At 33.4% G+C, this 16604-nt stretch overlaps 1 protein-coding gene across 2 annotated transcripts in view; it reads left to right on the top strand.

Annotated features, from left to right (window-relative positions):
• LOC306855090 (zinc finger protein GLI2-like) overlaps positions 1–16604 on the top strand; it is a 93175-nt gene that overhangs the window by 66241 nt on the left and 10330 nt on the right. For both annotated transcript variants that reach the window (XM_079393539.1, XM_079393538.1), the window contains exons 5-9: positions 1939–2115; positions 8752–8953; positions 9990–10176; positions 11979–12089; positions 15598–15732. In XM_079393539.1, coding sequence (XP_079249665.1) covers positions 1939–2115; positions 8752–8953; positions 9990–10176; positions 11979–12089; positions 15598–15732 — 812 coding nt within the window. The remainder of the gene's footprint in view (positions 1–1938; positions 2116–8751; positions 8954–9989; positions 10177–11978; positions 12090–15597; positions 15733–16604) is intronic.

The following is a 16604-nucleotide window of genomic DNA, read 5'->3' as shown; positions in this document are numbered from 1 at the left end:
TATATATTTGGGTTTGGCCACTTGCAAATGCATTGCCGTGAATTGTCAAACACGTGAAACTTTCCCGTCCTGCGATTTGCCCTTCGAGGGACGTTCTGGAAATGAATACGAGGCAGAATTTCCTGATTCCGTCCCGAAGCGACGACAGGCCTCTCCTCAGAGCTGAATTACAATTACAGGCCGACAGAGTGACATATAAATCACGCTTCACAGTCTGTCAGCCGTAATGTGTTTGCACCTTTAAACTTAAATAAGCAGCGTGCAGCAGATCCCGACAGCGATAAAGACGTAAAAAAGCCACGAAAAAGAGAAATGGGGCTATTTGAGCCCGAGCGAGTGTGGACGGGTAGACGTGGCCTTGAACGCTTTCCAGATGCATCTGACCCGCTTTCAGCCTGCCGCAGACCCGCCGTTAGCGCTGGCTCGTACTTTAACAGCGTGTTTGTTTTTCAACTGAGAATATATAGAAATGAAAGGCTTTGGGAGAGAATCCAGGACGCTTTCTGATTGTGTTCTTTGGCAGAGGGAGTTATTTCTATAGTGAAGGAGAGGCGGATTAATTTCTTTTTAATAAGGGACCACTTTGTTGTTCCTTTGATTCAAGTGCCCAGTGCATTCTGGGTGATCCTCAAAAGGTGTTATATGACACACTTGCAGTGCATTAACCAGCATTCACTGCGTTTGCATGCTTACATGGAGCGTATTTCTGTATTTCTTAAGCGCTTGTAATCTGTTCTTCAGCATTAAACATGTTAAACTGTGTCTCTGATTGCTGCTGACACTTTTATAAGACGTTTAGTAGGTGCAAATGTCAACATGTTCTTACTGTAGGGCCCTTGACCTCACGCCTGTGGGCTGAGACTGTAGAGCTTCACTTATAATGTGGTTAATGTTTCTTGCACCAAAACTGACATTTTTTATTTTTTAATGATCATTTTCCACCATATATTATATATAAGGCTATTTTTCTATCGCACCTTTAAGATTATATGCAAATGATGTCTGTTCTGATTGGCTGACCCTGCATCAGTGTTTTTAACCAAAACTATTAAAAATCATTTTTGTTCATTGAAATAAACGTGAAATAATAGATAAACTTTATCTTTCAATTCTTTTCAGTTAGTGCAACATTTCTAGATTTGCTTTAAGCTTAAATAGTACTAAAAAGTAAAGCTAAAGCTTAAAATAGAAAAGAAATAATAACAAAAGCACATAACAAAATTACTAAAAGATGTAAAATTACATTGAGATACTGTTATTGTGTATTAGTTTTTATAAATATTGTAAATTTGTTTTTATTCATGTATTTTCAGTTGTCATGTTAATTTTAAAGTTTTAGTAATTTTATTTTGTTGTTGTTCGTTTTTAAAAATGTTTATATAGTTTTATTCATTTTTATTTTAGTTATTTTAGTACATTAAGTTTAACTAAAATGTTGCCTTGGCAACAACTTGACATTTATTTATTTACTTTAATGGCTAGAATTTCAATTAATCAGTTTTAGTTAGTTAACTATAATAACCCTGAATACTAAATATAGTACTACAATTACTCAAACTAAAACTTTAAATATATTAAAGCTAACATTAATTAATTAATATTAATATTATTTTTAAAAAGTTAATAAAAATGACAAAAGCCCATAATAAAATTTAAACTTAATTATAATCCTAAAATTACAATTCAAAATATCAAAAAAGAATATTATTATAGTATATAATACTGTAATGTTATATAAATAATACTAAAATAGCACTGTTCTGCATACATGGCATAACTCATACAGTTTTTCATCAGTTTCTGAAAACTGAGGAGGTGTATAATGCAAATGTGGGGGGGTCTTATGTTAATGAGCTCATACTTGTGATTATCCTGGAGATTTAGTCCAGTTTCCATGCCTCTTTAACTCTCTCTTCTGTCTCTCTGTGCTCATGGCAGTGGCTCACGAGCATCTGAAGGAGCGAGCTTTGTTCGGTTTGCCCCCTCCACCTCCCGGCGCGACCCCGGCGGATTATTACCACCTGATGACGGGCCACAGAAACCCGTACGGAGAGCTGTTGATGCAGAGTGCTGGAGCCGCGGCTCATTTGCCCGAATACTTCACTCCGGTGGACGGTGAGTTCCAGAGACACACAGACATGCTATAAAAAATGGCCGTGAATTTAACGGTAAAAGACTGTAAAAATGCTACAGCAAACACCTGTTAAATGGTTAACGGTAAGTTCCCCTACTATATACGGTGAAGAACTGTATTGGACATTGCATGTAATTTTGCGGTAGTATACCATTTTTGAAAGTGGAAAAAGTTTAATTTACAGTGAATAACCGTAAACTGACATTCCCAGAATTACATTTAAAAAAAAAATTGTTAAAATCAGTGCATTTCTTAATTTTTTTCTTATCAGTTTTGTACATTAGGGTTGTATGTTACACCTAATGTTGTTAAATCAATGTTTATTGCATTATCTCAGTTTCATGTGTGTTTCCATGATGGTGATTAGTGTTTGTGTCAATGACACTGTGCACCTTCAAGCTGCTTGTGATGAGCTTTGGTTCATCATGTGACTCTCGTCAACACCTACTTTTGGTGGTTATCATGTATTACAAAGGTTCAAAACAGATTTCAGTACTGTAAAAGGTTGGTATATTAATATTATATCAGTTAATGAAATTACGGTATTTAACTGTATGTCAATTTAAATAAAGCTTAAAACCTAAAATGCTGCTACCATATTTTTTACGATAAAATTCTGACAACCACAGCTGCGGGTTTTTTACCATAGATTTTACAGATGTTTTTTTTACAGGGTGTGTTTGTCTGTATATAACTGTTAAAATGCATGATATTTGTTGTGCTAAGAGAATGCACGTTTGTTTCTATTTCCGTCTCCATTTATTCAAAGCGTCTTTCCAGGATAATACTTCAAAGGACTTTTTAAACACACATTTCTCTAAGATTCTTACACCGGCAGACAGTACAATAAATAAACTCTCATGTTCAGCATCCGCTTGCAGCTGATGCTGTCCAAACACTGGCAGGATGCTTCACACGCCAGATGTTTCTGTGTTATTTCTCCTCTTGAAGGAAGCTTTCTGTCATCCAGCGCTTCCTAAATTGCCTTAAAAGGGGAATGTTTTATTTATAAATTTTCTGTTCTCATTTTCATTTGAGTTAAAGTTTTAGTAATTTTGTCAATTCATTATTTTTTATGTATCTTTATAGTTTTTATTCATTTTTATATCAGGTTTAGTTTTTGTTATTTTAGTTTTTAAGCTTAAATAGAACTAAAAATAGAACTAGTACTGTTACAGTTTTTATTACTATTTTGAATTAGTTTTTATTTTTATATTTTCTGTTTTCATTTTAATTTCGGTTAAAGCTTAATTTTGTTTAGATTTGGTCATTTTAATTATTGTTTTATGTATATGTTAATAATTTTATATCAATTATAGTTTTAGTTATATAAGCTTAAATAGAACTAAAAATACTAGTTATGCTATAGTTTTTATTAATATTTTAATTTTGTTTTATTTTCATATTTTCTGTTGTCATTTTAATTTTAGTTAAAGATTTGGTAATTTTGTTGTTTTTAAAAAACATGTCTACACAGTTTTTATTCACTTTTATTCTAAAGCTAAAATGTTTTATTAATATTTAGAATTTATTATACATTTTCTGTGTTCATTTTAGTTTTTGTCATTTTGATGTATTTTGTCATTTATATTTGTTTTAGATTTTTAAATATATCTATATAGTTTTTATTCATTTTTATTTCAGTTTTAATTATTTTAGTAACTATTTGGCAACTAGCTGAAAAAAAAATCTTTGGTTTAATTTTATTTCAAAACCTTTTTTTTGTTTTAGTTACCCTGTTTAGGACAGATAGATTCCTGTGGGGAGAATATTGCAGTGGCCCAAATGGTCCATAACTGCTCATTTAGTAAAACAAGCTATAAATTTCAAGATAGTGAAGCTGGAGCTGGTTATGAAATTTCATTTAAAAAAATGTATTTCAAGTATTTCGCCTTAACCGACCAAGTGATGAGTGACCGAGCAATTAGTAGTTTGTTTGATTTCTATTTAATGCGTGTTGCACTGGATAGCTCCGCCCCTTTTGACATTTCATTAGTCCAAAATCTGGCTCCTCATTAAACATTAAGCATCAAATATGATGAGATTGGCTGTTTTTATGTTTTGTCGTTCAGTGTTGATGGACAGATGAATCATCACTTCACGCCTGGTCAGTTAGAGGTATTGTAAAGAACATTTGTCAGAACATTTGTGCTTTTGGAATTTCTTTGCATCTGAATCAGAGTCACTGAAGCATCACATTATTAACAGGTGGATTATGTTGCGTTTATTTAACTGTCTCTTCTGTGAATCAGTCAGAGTGAAAATACCATGACGAGCCGCTGTGACAAATATTCCACAGAGAGACAGAGGTGTTATTTCAAACAAACACATGGTGATATACAGTAGGTCTCTGGCTCTGTATATAACTAACATTTGTCTCCTTCAAACAACCCGAGCTGAAAAACAAACACTGCTCTCTCTCTTTAGCATAACATCCAGGCGTGTGTGTGCGCAGATCTTGGGCTTTGCTGAAGCAACATGAATGAATAGCTCATTTAGCTGTGCTAACTCTGTCTGGCTTTGATCTGCGTCCCGTCCGGAGCCGCTGATGCTTCCCGACAGCTTTTACGCAGATGTGTTTGGACGCTGATGGTGGAGCGTGTCCCGCGCTTTGACGGGAAACAGCGTGAGTTAGTTACAAACACAGATAGAAAGAGAATGAGAGATATGATAAGTCAAGCAAAGCCAGCTAGAAGGTTGTAAAGGCAACTTTGGAGTTTAAAAACACCAGATTTTCCATGGTTATATGCCAGTCATGATTAGCCCAAAGGTACACTAACTGTATAAACAATGGAGCAGCAAGAGTTGGTGGAACCAGCAAAAATATTGCAATTAGCAGCAATAATTAGATCCAAACAGATTAGTAAAGTGGAGAACATTATCACAATTGGAAAAATTCAGCATAAGGTTCTGTGGATGTTGCAGATACAGTTGTTTTTGTGGTAAATTTTGGGATAAAATTAATCGCATTGACACTTTTTTTCAAGTTATAGCGGCGGAAATTGCTTGTAATTGGTGTGCAATTGCTTGTAATTGGTGTAAAAACCCATATTTGTTCATATGAATTTAGCTACATGCGAACGCTTGGTGCATGCAATCGAAACACGATTATATGACTTATATATACTCATACTCAAATGTGTGTAGTATGTATCTAAAAGTAGGTCTGTCCTCTATGGGGTGGTGAGATCACTATCATAAGTTCATTTCTGCTGAGGTTAAGTAATTTTGGGGTAAACTTGATTGCGGTTACAGTTTTCAGATTTATTTTTTGTTGTTGTTGTAGCGCCACCTAGAGTTGGAAATTGCTCAAATTTGGTGTTCAATCTGATATCGTCCTGGTGTGCATGTGTGCCTAATTTTGTGAATTTTGAACATTGTCACCTCCAAAAACTCACATTTGTTTGTATGAATTTAGCTAAATGCGAACGCTTGGTGCATGGTATCAGAATGCAATTCTGTGGCTTACTGCATACTCAAATGTGTGTAATATGTATCTGAAAGCAAATCTGTCCTCTATACGGGGGAAAAAAATTAATTTCTGCTGAGGTGAAGGTGTAACAGAGACAAATGTCGCTGCCATCGCTGAGCGCTCCTGATACGTTTGGCCATTATGATAATGCAAATTCCACCAGAACGAGTCCAAATCCACATTCGGTCACAGATCAGTAGCTCCAGTAAGACATTGATGTTGTGAGTTTTATGTTTGGTTTTCTTGGCCTTTTATATTTTTAGCATCTGTTCTCTCTGGATTTGGGTCCTGAGGCGGCTCTTAGCGCTAAAGATGTGTTAGGAGCTCCGACCCATGCCTGAACATGACAGCAAACCATTAGCTCATGCTAAGAGTAATGACCCTCACGGCAACATAGCTGAGGGATTATTTATTAGCGCTGCGGTCTGTGGGAAACCAGTCCATGCACACACAAAGAAATGATTTGTGTAATCCTGCTTGTGTTGGCACAGCACGTGATGAAATCATTATATGCACATCCGGTTGCCAGAGTCTCTGGATACGACCTCTAATCACACACACACACACACACACACACCGGGTGTAATGCTTTGCACCTGTTGAGTTCGCTGCAGTTGTCTCAGTAATTCTCCACTGAAATAACACACAGATAAGTCTGAAACATACTCTACACAAGTTAGCAAGCTAGCTACCTGAATAATGAGACGTCCGGTTTAACGGTGCAGACATTTGATGATAACTGTATCTCTCAGAAAGTGTTTTGAATCCCAGTTGATGTTACTAAGATGATTGTGAGCCGTAAACACGCAAACACCGCACTTATTATTCACACACATTCCTTTTCGAGCCAGAATCGGTTCTGTAAATTACCCTCATTAAACAAAGTCAAGTCTGCAATAGTTTGATTGTTATCTGGGTAATTACGGTAATTTATTGGGAAGGATTAATTATCCCAAATCAAATCAAAATGAGGTCATGCTGAGTTTGAGATGGAGAGGATTAAGACAGTTCACCTAACCGCTTTGTTTTTTCACTAATCCCGTTCGGCCTTGAACGCAACGAGTCACTTTAAACTCAATTTGTGACACTTTTCAAATTCTTTTTTTTTTTTTTTTTTAAATATATTTTACTTAATATTTTAACTAAAACATGTTAAATATTTTATGCAATGTTTTTAGTTATTTATTTAAATTGTGTATTATTGTAAAAAATACAATATTTTATTAAAAAACATTATTTTTAAAGAATATTCTTAAAATAATTTTCTAGAATGATGTTTAAAATATAACATTTCATTTTATTACTACGTATTAGTGAACTTTAAGATCATTTTCTTGCACAGTTTGCCAAAAAAAAAACTGTGTGCTCAAAACAGTGATTTGCGAAGATACAGAAAGAAACGGATACTATCCCACTATCCCAAAACTGGTGCCTTTTGGTTTTTTCATAAAGTTTGTTATGAAATCTTCACTATCTGTGTAATATTGGAGTGACGCCAGGTTCCCAGTGAAGTCTCGTTATCTGCGTACAGTATATTCTGTTTGCCGTGGCCAGGAATCAGTCTTGAGCACTTATTGATGGGATCCGGCTCTTTCCTGCGGAGCCGTGAGTCGCAGAGGGTGTGTGAGAGCATCGATCATGCAGTTGTGCCTCACACACACACACACACACACACACACACACGGTTCCTGAAATAGCTCACCGTTGGGCAAAACTGGAAATGACACTGAGATTCGCCTGAGTGAGAGAAAGAGAATCAAACAGAAGTATTGATCACCTGATCAGATGGTAAACTGCTGTTCATGTTAGCTGTTTGATATATATATATATATATATATAGGGAAATATATATTTGTGTTAACGAATTGTATAATAAACAGTTATTAATATAGTAAAATAAAATTTACAATTTACACACGATATTACCAAAGCAAAAGTACCTGTATGAGCACTTTAATTAAATTATTAGATACTATTTAATATTTATTTTTAATAGTTGTTTTTATTTGTAAGTTATATTTGTTTGTAAATAATATTTTAAATATATTTTTTAAATAATAATTTAAAATCATTTTTAAGTCATATTATAAAACTGTAATATTTCAAATATTTGTATTGACTGGTTGATATTGATTGGATTTCAAATCCTGAATAATTTGCATTGATGAATTGCACAATAAACATTTATTACGAAAGTAAAATAAATGTAGATTTCTTTTTTTTTACCCACAATATTACCAAAGTAACTATAAGGGAACTTTAATGATTAAATAATTAATTCAATAATGTTTTATTTGTACATATTAGAAATATATATTTTAATAGTTAAAAATAATATTTTAACTTTTTTATTTTTAATTAATATAAAAAAAAACATTATATTAATAATATGTGACCCTGGAGCACAAAAGCAGTCTTAAGTCGCTGGGGTATATGTGTAGCAATAGCCAACAATACATTGTGTGGGTAAAAATTATAGATTTTTTTTTTAGGCAAAAAATCATTAGGATATTAAGTAAACATCATGTTCCATGAAGATCATTTGTAAATGTCTTACCATAAATATATCAAAACCTAATTTTTGATTAGTAATATGCATTGCTAAGAACTTCATTTGAACAACTTTAAAGGAGATTTTCTCAATATTTAGATTTTTTTGCTCCCTCAGATTCCAGATTTTCAAATAGTTGTATCTCAGCCAAATATTGTCCGATCATAACAAACCATACATCAATGGAAAGCTTTCAGATGGTGTATAAATCTCAATTTCGAAAAATTGACACTTAAAACTGGTTTTGTGGTCCAGGGTCACATATACAGTATTAACAAATTGCCAATCTGTAGGGGCACTTTAATTCGTAAATTAATTTAATAAATATTTTTTTATTTGTAAAGTAATATTTCATACATTTTATACATTGTAAAAAAATATATATATTTTGTTTTAAATATGTTAAAAAATATTATAACATCATATTCTATTTAAAGTAATATTTTAAATATTTTTGATTGATCGATTGATATTAATTGGATTTCAAATTCCGATGGATAAAAAAATATATATTTTGAATAATTTGCATTGATGAATTGCAAAATAAACATTTCTTAAGAGAGTAAAATCTATTTTGATTTGATGTCTCAACAGTGTCACGGTTTCCCAGCCCTCGTCTGACGCCGCGCTTGAGCCGGAAGAGAGCTCTGTCCATCTCTCCGCTCTCAGACGCCAGCATCGACCTGCAGACCATGATCCGCACCTCACCCAACTCTCTGGTGGCCTACATCAACAACTCTCGCTCCAGCTCGGCCGCCAGCAGCTCCTATGGGCACCTGTCCGTCGGAGGCATCAGGTACACAGGGTTGCCCAGCCCAAGGTTTACTCAAATCCCACCCCAGAAAGAATGAAAATTAGCCCAATTTTTGGCCCCAACCACAGTTGATAGCAGCTTTATTCCATTAATGCATTTTAAAACAAACATTTCGATTTTTTTCATTCTATGTTTTGAATTTTTGCAAGACTTGTTTACATGTACTGTGTGCATATTTAATTATTTAATCTGTATTTTATTTTATTTTATTTTATTTTCCTCTTTTATTTTTCAGCATTTTCATGATACAATTTTAAATTAGGGCTGGGCAATATGGCCAGAAATATTATGACAAAAAAAAATTCCATGTCATACGATATCGATATTTATCACAATATTAATTTACCATTAATATGGAAGGAAATGTTTTCCATGTGTTTTTAGACCTTGAGAATGAATAGTAAACATAACTAGATTTTTTCATAAAATCGTAAACTTTTTTTTCATAAAGCTGAATTTTAATGTAGGGCCCCGTGAAATACATTTAAATTTCCCGAAATTCTTGTGCATTTTATTTATATTGTAATTGATGATTTAATACAAATTTATCATCAAAAATCGTGTCTAATGAAATAATTAATAAAACTTTAACAATTTAATTAATAGTCAAGGTGACCCTGGACCACAAAACCAGTCTTAAGTTGCTGTATATATATATATATTTATAGCAATAGCCAAAAATACACTGTATGGGTCAAAATTATTGATTTTTCTTTTATGCCAAAAATCATTAGGACATTAAGTAAAGATTCTATGAAGATATTTAGTAAATTTCCTACTGTAAATATATAAAAACTTGATTTTTTTGTTAGTAATATGCATTGCTAGGAACTTAATTTGAACAACTTTAAAGGAGATTTTATCAATATTTAGATTTTTTTGCACCCCCTGAAGTCACTGATTAGTCTATAGATAAACTTCAGGCGGCCGCATTATAAAACCAGCCCAAATAACCGCAACCCTGGCAAGACTGCAGGTACAGATCGGATTGAATGTTAGTGTTTTTTTTTTGCTGCAGTCCGTCGTTCCCGTTCCCACACTCCATCAATCCGGTGGCGTATCAGCAGCTGTTGAGCCAGCAGAGAGGCCTCAGTGCGTTCGGACACACGCCGCCGCTCCTCCAGCCGTCAACCACCTTCTCCAGCAGACACCCGCTGAGCCTCTCCGCCCTGCAGACGCCCGCCGCCAGCGACCCCGAGACCAAGGTACCCCAGCGCCTCACAACACAATCACACTCATCAGCCTCGTCAGTTTCTTACAATGCTTTTTAATAGTTTCATTTTATATAGTAATATATATATAATAATATATATATAATATATATAATATATATATATTTTAATTTTATTTTATATTAAATATTTTTTAGAATTTATTTTTATATTAATTTTATGTCCAAATGTGCTATACAAATACATAATAATAATAATAATAATAATAATGAAAATATCATCATTGGTTCAATAATTATTTTTATTAATAATATAATATTTTATTATTATTATTATTATTGTATTTGGATAGCACCTTCTATACATTGTAATTAGATAATTAGTAGTAGTAGTAATAATACTAATATATCAATATTGTATTAAATTATTATATTTTATATTATTATTATTATTATTAATGTTACTTTTATGTATAAACGGTGCTATACAAATAATAATATTATTAATAAAATTATAAATTATGTGCAAATAATTGTGCAAATTATTAATATATTTGTGTAGCACCTTTCATACATTAATTGTTTATTTATTTATATTACAGATTTAAATATTTTATTTTATTTATAAAATGAGTTTATATATAAAAGGTGCGATATAAATAGCAGTAATAGTAATAATAATAAAAATATTTTATAAATTAATTAAAATTAATTAATTAAAATAATATATTATTATGATTGTTTGTATAGCACCTTTTATACATAAAATTATGTATTATTAAAGGTGGTGTTCAAATAATACATATATATATATTATATATATATATATATATATATATATATATATATATATATATTCATAAGAGTAAACAAATATTTTACTATAAATTAGAATATTTTATTACATAATAATATTAACCTTTTATTCATTCATTAACTCTTTCCCCGCCAGCAGTTTTGATGATTTTCACTCAAATTGAATTGTCCCCAGGATATATTGTTGTATAACTATCTGAACATGCAATACATCAAAATAAAGATCAGACCCTCTACTTTTAAACAAAACAAATCCATTGTATTCTAGCTTCAAGCATTGTTTGTTATCAACACTTGAATGTAGGTTGGTTTCATTCAAAAAAGTTTTTCATTAAAGAAAATCGCATTTTTATCTAATTCTACATCTGGATCATATTCAGTAATATTATCAAAGTAAAGAGGCTGTAGATGGTTTCCATCAGTATCCCAAAGCTTGCACAGGCCTTGAACACTTTCTGGATCGTCATTTCACTCTGTAACATAAGACAGTTTTCATTTATACACGGTTAGTGTTAGTGTTCGCATTATTTTTCATATGCATATGCTTACATATAAGCTCGATCGTTTCTGCGTCTTCCTGGTCTATGATTTTGATCGGCACTTTCTAGACTCATCCCCTAGCGTATAACAGTGAGAATGTGGGAAAATTAGGTGTTTGCCGAGGAAAAAGTGAATAATGTTAAAAAAGAAATACATTTAAAATAAATAAAATCAGCCTGATTATTATTAGAGCAGACAGTTGAAGCTGCACACTCATTATGAGAGCACATGTTGCTGGCGTCTGACAGTAGACGAGAGCTGTGTTGATCAGGAGCAGGTTTCTCTGTGGTTGAGCTGCTGTCACGTTCAGGCGAGCAGGACCTCACAGCGTTTCCAAACCGCTCATTGACTCTGTCAGCACTTTGGGCCGCGGCGAGCGTCGCAGCTTAGCGCTGCTGCGTTCACATCACATGTGCTCACTGCAGACGGTGGCATCTCCATACTGACTGCTGCTCTCTCTTTTCTTCCCTCGTTCCTTAGAACACAAATGGCGACTCTGCAGTCAGCAGCACTGTAAACCCCCTGAACAACAAGAGGTCAAAGGTCAAGACAGAGTTGGACGGGCTGCGACCCGTGTCGCCTTGCTTTCCGGTAAGAAAATACTGTGACTCTGTCACAAAACCTAGTGAGCTGACTTGTCTACATCATAGAAGTCAACATCCTAAATCAACTGGAACCTCAAGGTCCATAGACAAATATTGAGTAAATTAAATGTTAATATTAATATAAAATACATTTTGTTATATGAATATGTCAATATACTTATATTAATTAATGAATTCATTTATAATTTAAAGTATAATTTTTACTGAAGCTTTTATATTATATATTTAATATTACTATAAGGTAGAATGTATTATATTAATATATATATATATATGTATTAATAAATACATTTATGCCATTAAAATATATTTATATTAATTCATTGATTATTTTATAATAATATTCATTAATATTAATATAAAGTAGAATATATAATTAAGTTAATGTAACTAAATTATATATATATTTTTTTTTTGTGTGTGCAGTGTATTGCAATATTTATTTTAAAAGTAGTCAAATAAATTATAATAATTTCCATTTTAATTAGATTGAACTGTTTTATTATATATTAATTAATTTGATATTAATATTCACTGCAGATTTAATGTATTATACTTATATTATGTACTTATAATTATACTACATTTAATATTAATACAAAGTGGAATGTATTGTATTAATATATTAATATAATAATATTGCAATAAAAATGTAATTATAAATTATGTTATACAGTAAATATTAAAATAATATTTTTTTAGATTAATATATAATGTTAAAATAATTATATATATTCTATTTTAATACAAAAATATTAAAACAATGTTTGTGTGTGGGGTGTATTTAAAAATAAATTAATATATGGTATATTAATTTTAATTCGATTTATTATAACTATTTTTTTGCTTTTTTTGGCAATTATTAAATAATATACATTTAAAAATAGCATCTCTTAATTAGATTTTTAGATTAGATTTTTTCTAAGGTTGTAGCCATGCATTCTGGGATAGCTCATGTGTATGTGAAATACACATGAGATGCTTCTATTGAATCTGACTTGTAATCTTCTATGATCCCTTAAAATGCTGTCTAGGTAGGCAGCTCACTAGATTAGGGAACAGAAGACTGAAAACAACAGGCGGCGAAATGCCCATGCGTCTTGTTATTCCGGAAAAAAAACTGTGGATTTTTCTCTCGGAAACGCTCCGTACTGATCAATGACGGGCCAGGAGGCCCCCGGGAGCCGCCGGTGTCCCCTGACCCCCTTCTTCACACGCAACGTGCAAGAAAAACTCCAGCTGATAAGAGCTTTACACGCACTGGCTCGCTTGCTGCGTTTCTCTCGCGGCCGTGTAAACTGTGCCAGAGCACTTCATTTTAATGAAATATTGGCCGGCCGTTATTGTCACCTGAGAGGTTTTTTCCCCTCTCTTTCTCTCTCACGCGCGCGGCTCATCTTTTGACAAATCTGCGGCTGCTCTTGGCGGTGAGGCAGGTTGGTGCTTGATGCATGGGGAATAAGGCGGCTGGCGTCGCCTTGGGGCCAACAGAATTGATGAAGATAGCTCACAGGGCAGAGATAAACATGCTGCAGTCAGCATGCCGCGCGTGTGTGTTGCATCGCTACCCACAGCAGTGCAGCGGTCCGATCGCTCTTAACACCACACACGCATCCCTACAAGCACACAATTAATGTTTCGTCTTCATACTACGATTCTGGTCGAGTAAATAATATATCAGTGTTCAGAGAGTGCTGATATTTAGCACAACGGCACGTTTCGCACGCCATTTGTCTACCCTGTGGCTACTAATGTCACAAGGGGTTGATATTTGGTTGAAATAGGTTGGATATATAACGTCACTTTCGCTTAGGAAAGTGACGACTGATGACATTGATATTTTGTTGGTTTTAGTCATGGTATTCAACATTTTTTTTAATGTTGAACCAATACTGGATTTCCATGTAAAAACGATTTTCATTTGCAAACAAAATTCAACGTCTGTTCAGTGTTGTAGGTTGACGTCAAGCAAACATTGCATTTTGACGACAACGTGATTTTCATTCCCCAAAAAAAATTAAACATCTGTCCAATGTTGGACTTAACGTCAAGTCAACACTGACTTTTAACTGCAATCCGATTTTCATTTTTAACCAAAGTTTACTTTCTGTTCAATGTTGGAAGCTGGCGTCAGGCCAACACTGGGTTTTGACATCAACCTGATTTTCACTTCCAACCAAAATTTAACGCCTGTCCAATTTTGGAGGAAACTTCAAGCCAAATCTGGGATTTGATGTCAACCTTTTTGTTTCCAACCTAATTTCAATGTTTGTCCAATGTTGGAGGTTGACATCAAAAGTACACTAGGTTTTGACGTCAACCCAATTGTCATTTCTAACCAAAATTCAACGTGTTCAATGTTGGAGGTTAATGTAAAGCCAAAGCTGGAGGTTGACATCAATCCAAAGCTAGGTTTTAACATCAACCTAATTTTTATTTCCAACTAAAATTCCAATCTGTCATATTTTGGAAATTGACATCAACACTGAGTTTTGACTGCAACCTGATTTTAATTTCTAACCAAAATTTTATGTTTGTTCAGTGTTGGAGGAGGACATCAAGCCAATATTTAGTTTTAGTTTTTACAACCAAAATTCAACGTCCCTATGTTGGAGATTGAATTTGAAACCAGCTTTTGACATCAACCCAATTTTCCTTGTTTCTTTGTTCATTGTTAGAAGTTAATGTAATGCCAAAGTTGAGGTTGACATCAACCTACGATGGGTTTTAACGTTGACCCAATTTTTATTTCCAACCAGATTTCAGCGCTGGGTTTTAATGTCAAACCAATTTTTGTTTCCAACCAAAATTCAATGTCTGTCCATTCTTGGTGTCAACGTCTTTCTGACATTAAATTAACATCCAATGCCAGATTTTAGTCTGTGCGTTGTTTGCAATATGTTTGGCTTAATGCTTTGGCTCCTTTTGGGATTATTTTTGAAAAAAATACTGCAAAAAAATGTTTTCTTTAAATTAGGCTTAAATATTGAATAAACTTATGAAAAAATGTGACGCGGTCCGTGACAAATTCGGTCCGTGACAAATTTTCCCAAACTTTTTTGTCTGCTGTAAATCTGAAACATTAGGTCATGAAATCTGTGCGCAAATGTTTTCACAAACATATGATTCACCAATAATTCTCTAATAAACATGATTATAAATTTACAAAAACAGGAAAACCACATGCACACAAAAATCACATAGTCTGGGTGTCATTATAAATTAGTTAAAATGAAATTTTATACATAGACAAGGAATATTAAATATATTTCATTTTATATATAAAGAGTAAGAAAATTAATGCTGTACTGGAAAGCCCTTATATGGAGATGGTGTTTAACAATAGGCGGAAATTTTTCATCAGAAGATCTCTTGTGTAATAATCCAGTTACAAATCATTTACGCAATTAATACCAAATGAGACCCGTTTTCTCTTGCTAACAAAGCGGTCCGCTAAAGAGCGTTTATGCTGTAACGCTGCTGTTCCCCCTCAGGACCATCTGGGCGGCGCAGTGGACCTGAAGGAAGACTTGGACGACTGCAAGCAGGAGGCTGAGGTGGTGTACGAGACCAACTGCCACTGGGAGGGCTGCAGCAAAGAGTACGACACACAGGAACAGCTGGTGCATGTAAGTGTGTGTGTGTGTGTGTGTGTGTGTGTGTGTGCGTGTGTGTGTGGTTATGGGATAGTCTGACAGACGGCTGACAAAGGTGAGCATTTCAGAGCTGCGCTCAGGTGGAAAAGGGTCAACTTATCACTGAATGCCAGCAGAATCAACATTTATTAGGTTCTAAACACCTCCAACTTTTATGCAACTTATTATAACCACAAACCGTCCACTTAGACAAGCCCGCCTCACTTGCATTTATAGTGAGGAATCGGCCAATCAGATTGGACATGACATTATGACAAAGCATTTAATGTTTTTGTGTACAATGTGGTCCACAGGTGTCCCGTCTTTTACCTAAATTTAGCGACTCAGTTTTGACCGAGGCAGCTGAGTGGCACTGACCTCTGACCTCTTGACCTGTGACTCAAAGGCCACAGCGTAAATCTGTCTCAGCAGATGATCTGAACTGTCCATGTGTAACTGAGCAGTTTTAGAATACCACAGGTTAACTATCCAAGAAAATAAATACATGATATAAAGACTTACGTGACTTAAGTAATCACTAAACAGATTTCAATAAAAGTTGGTCAACACTGAAACAATTTACATATGTATATATATAATCATAAATATTCTACATAGTTTATATAATCAATATATAACATTAATTATATTTTAAAGATTATATATATATATAAAATTTAATTTGTACTTTTTCTTTTTCAAATACTGGAGGTTAACGTAGTTTCCATTTCCAAGCCAAAATTTGACGTTTGTTAAATGTTAGAAGTTGATGTAAAGCCATAATTGTATTTTTAATTTTATTTATACTTTAAAAAATGAATATGTAATATTAATTCTAATAAAAAAAATTAATTTTATATATAATA

This window comes from Barbus barbus, assembly GCF_936440315.1.
Source record: "Barbus barbus genome assembly, chromosome: 35".
NCBI classification, from domain to species: Eukaryota; Metazoa; Chordata; class Actinopteri; order Cypriniformes; family Cyprinidae; genus Barbus; species Barbus barbus.
The sequence above is the reverse complement of the archived record's forward strand: the minus strand, read 5'-3'. Positions and strand labels throughout refer to the sequence as shown.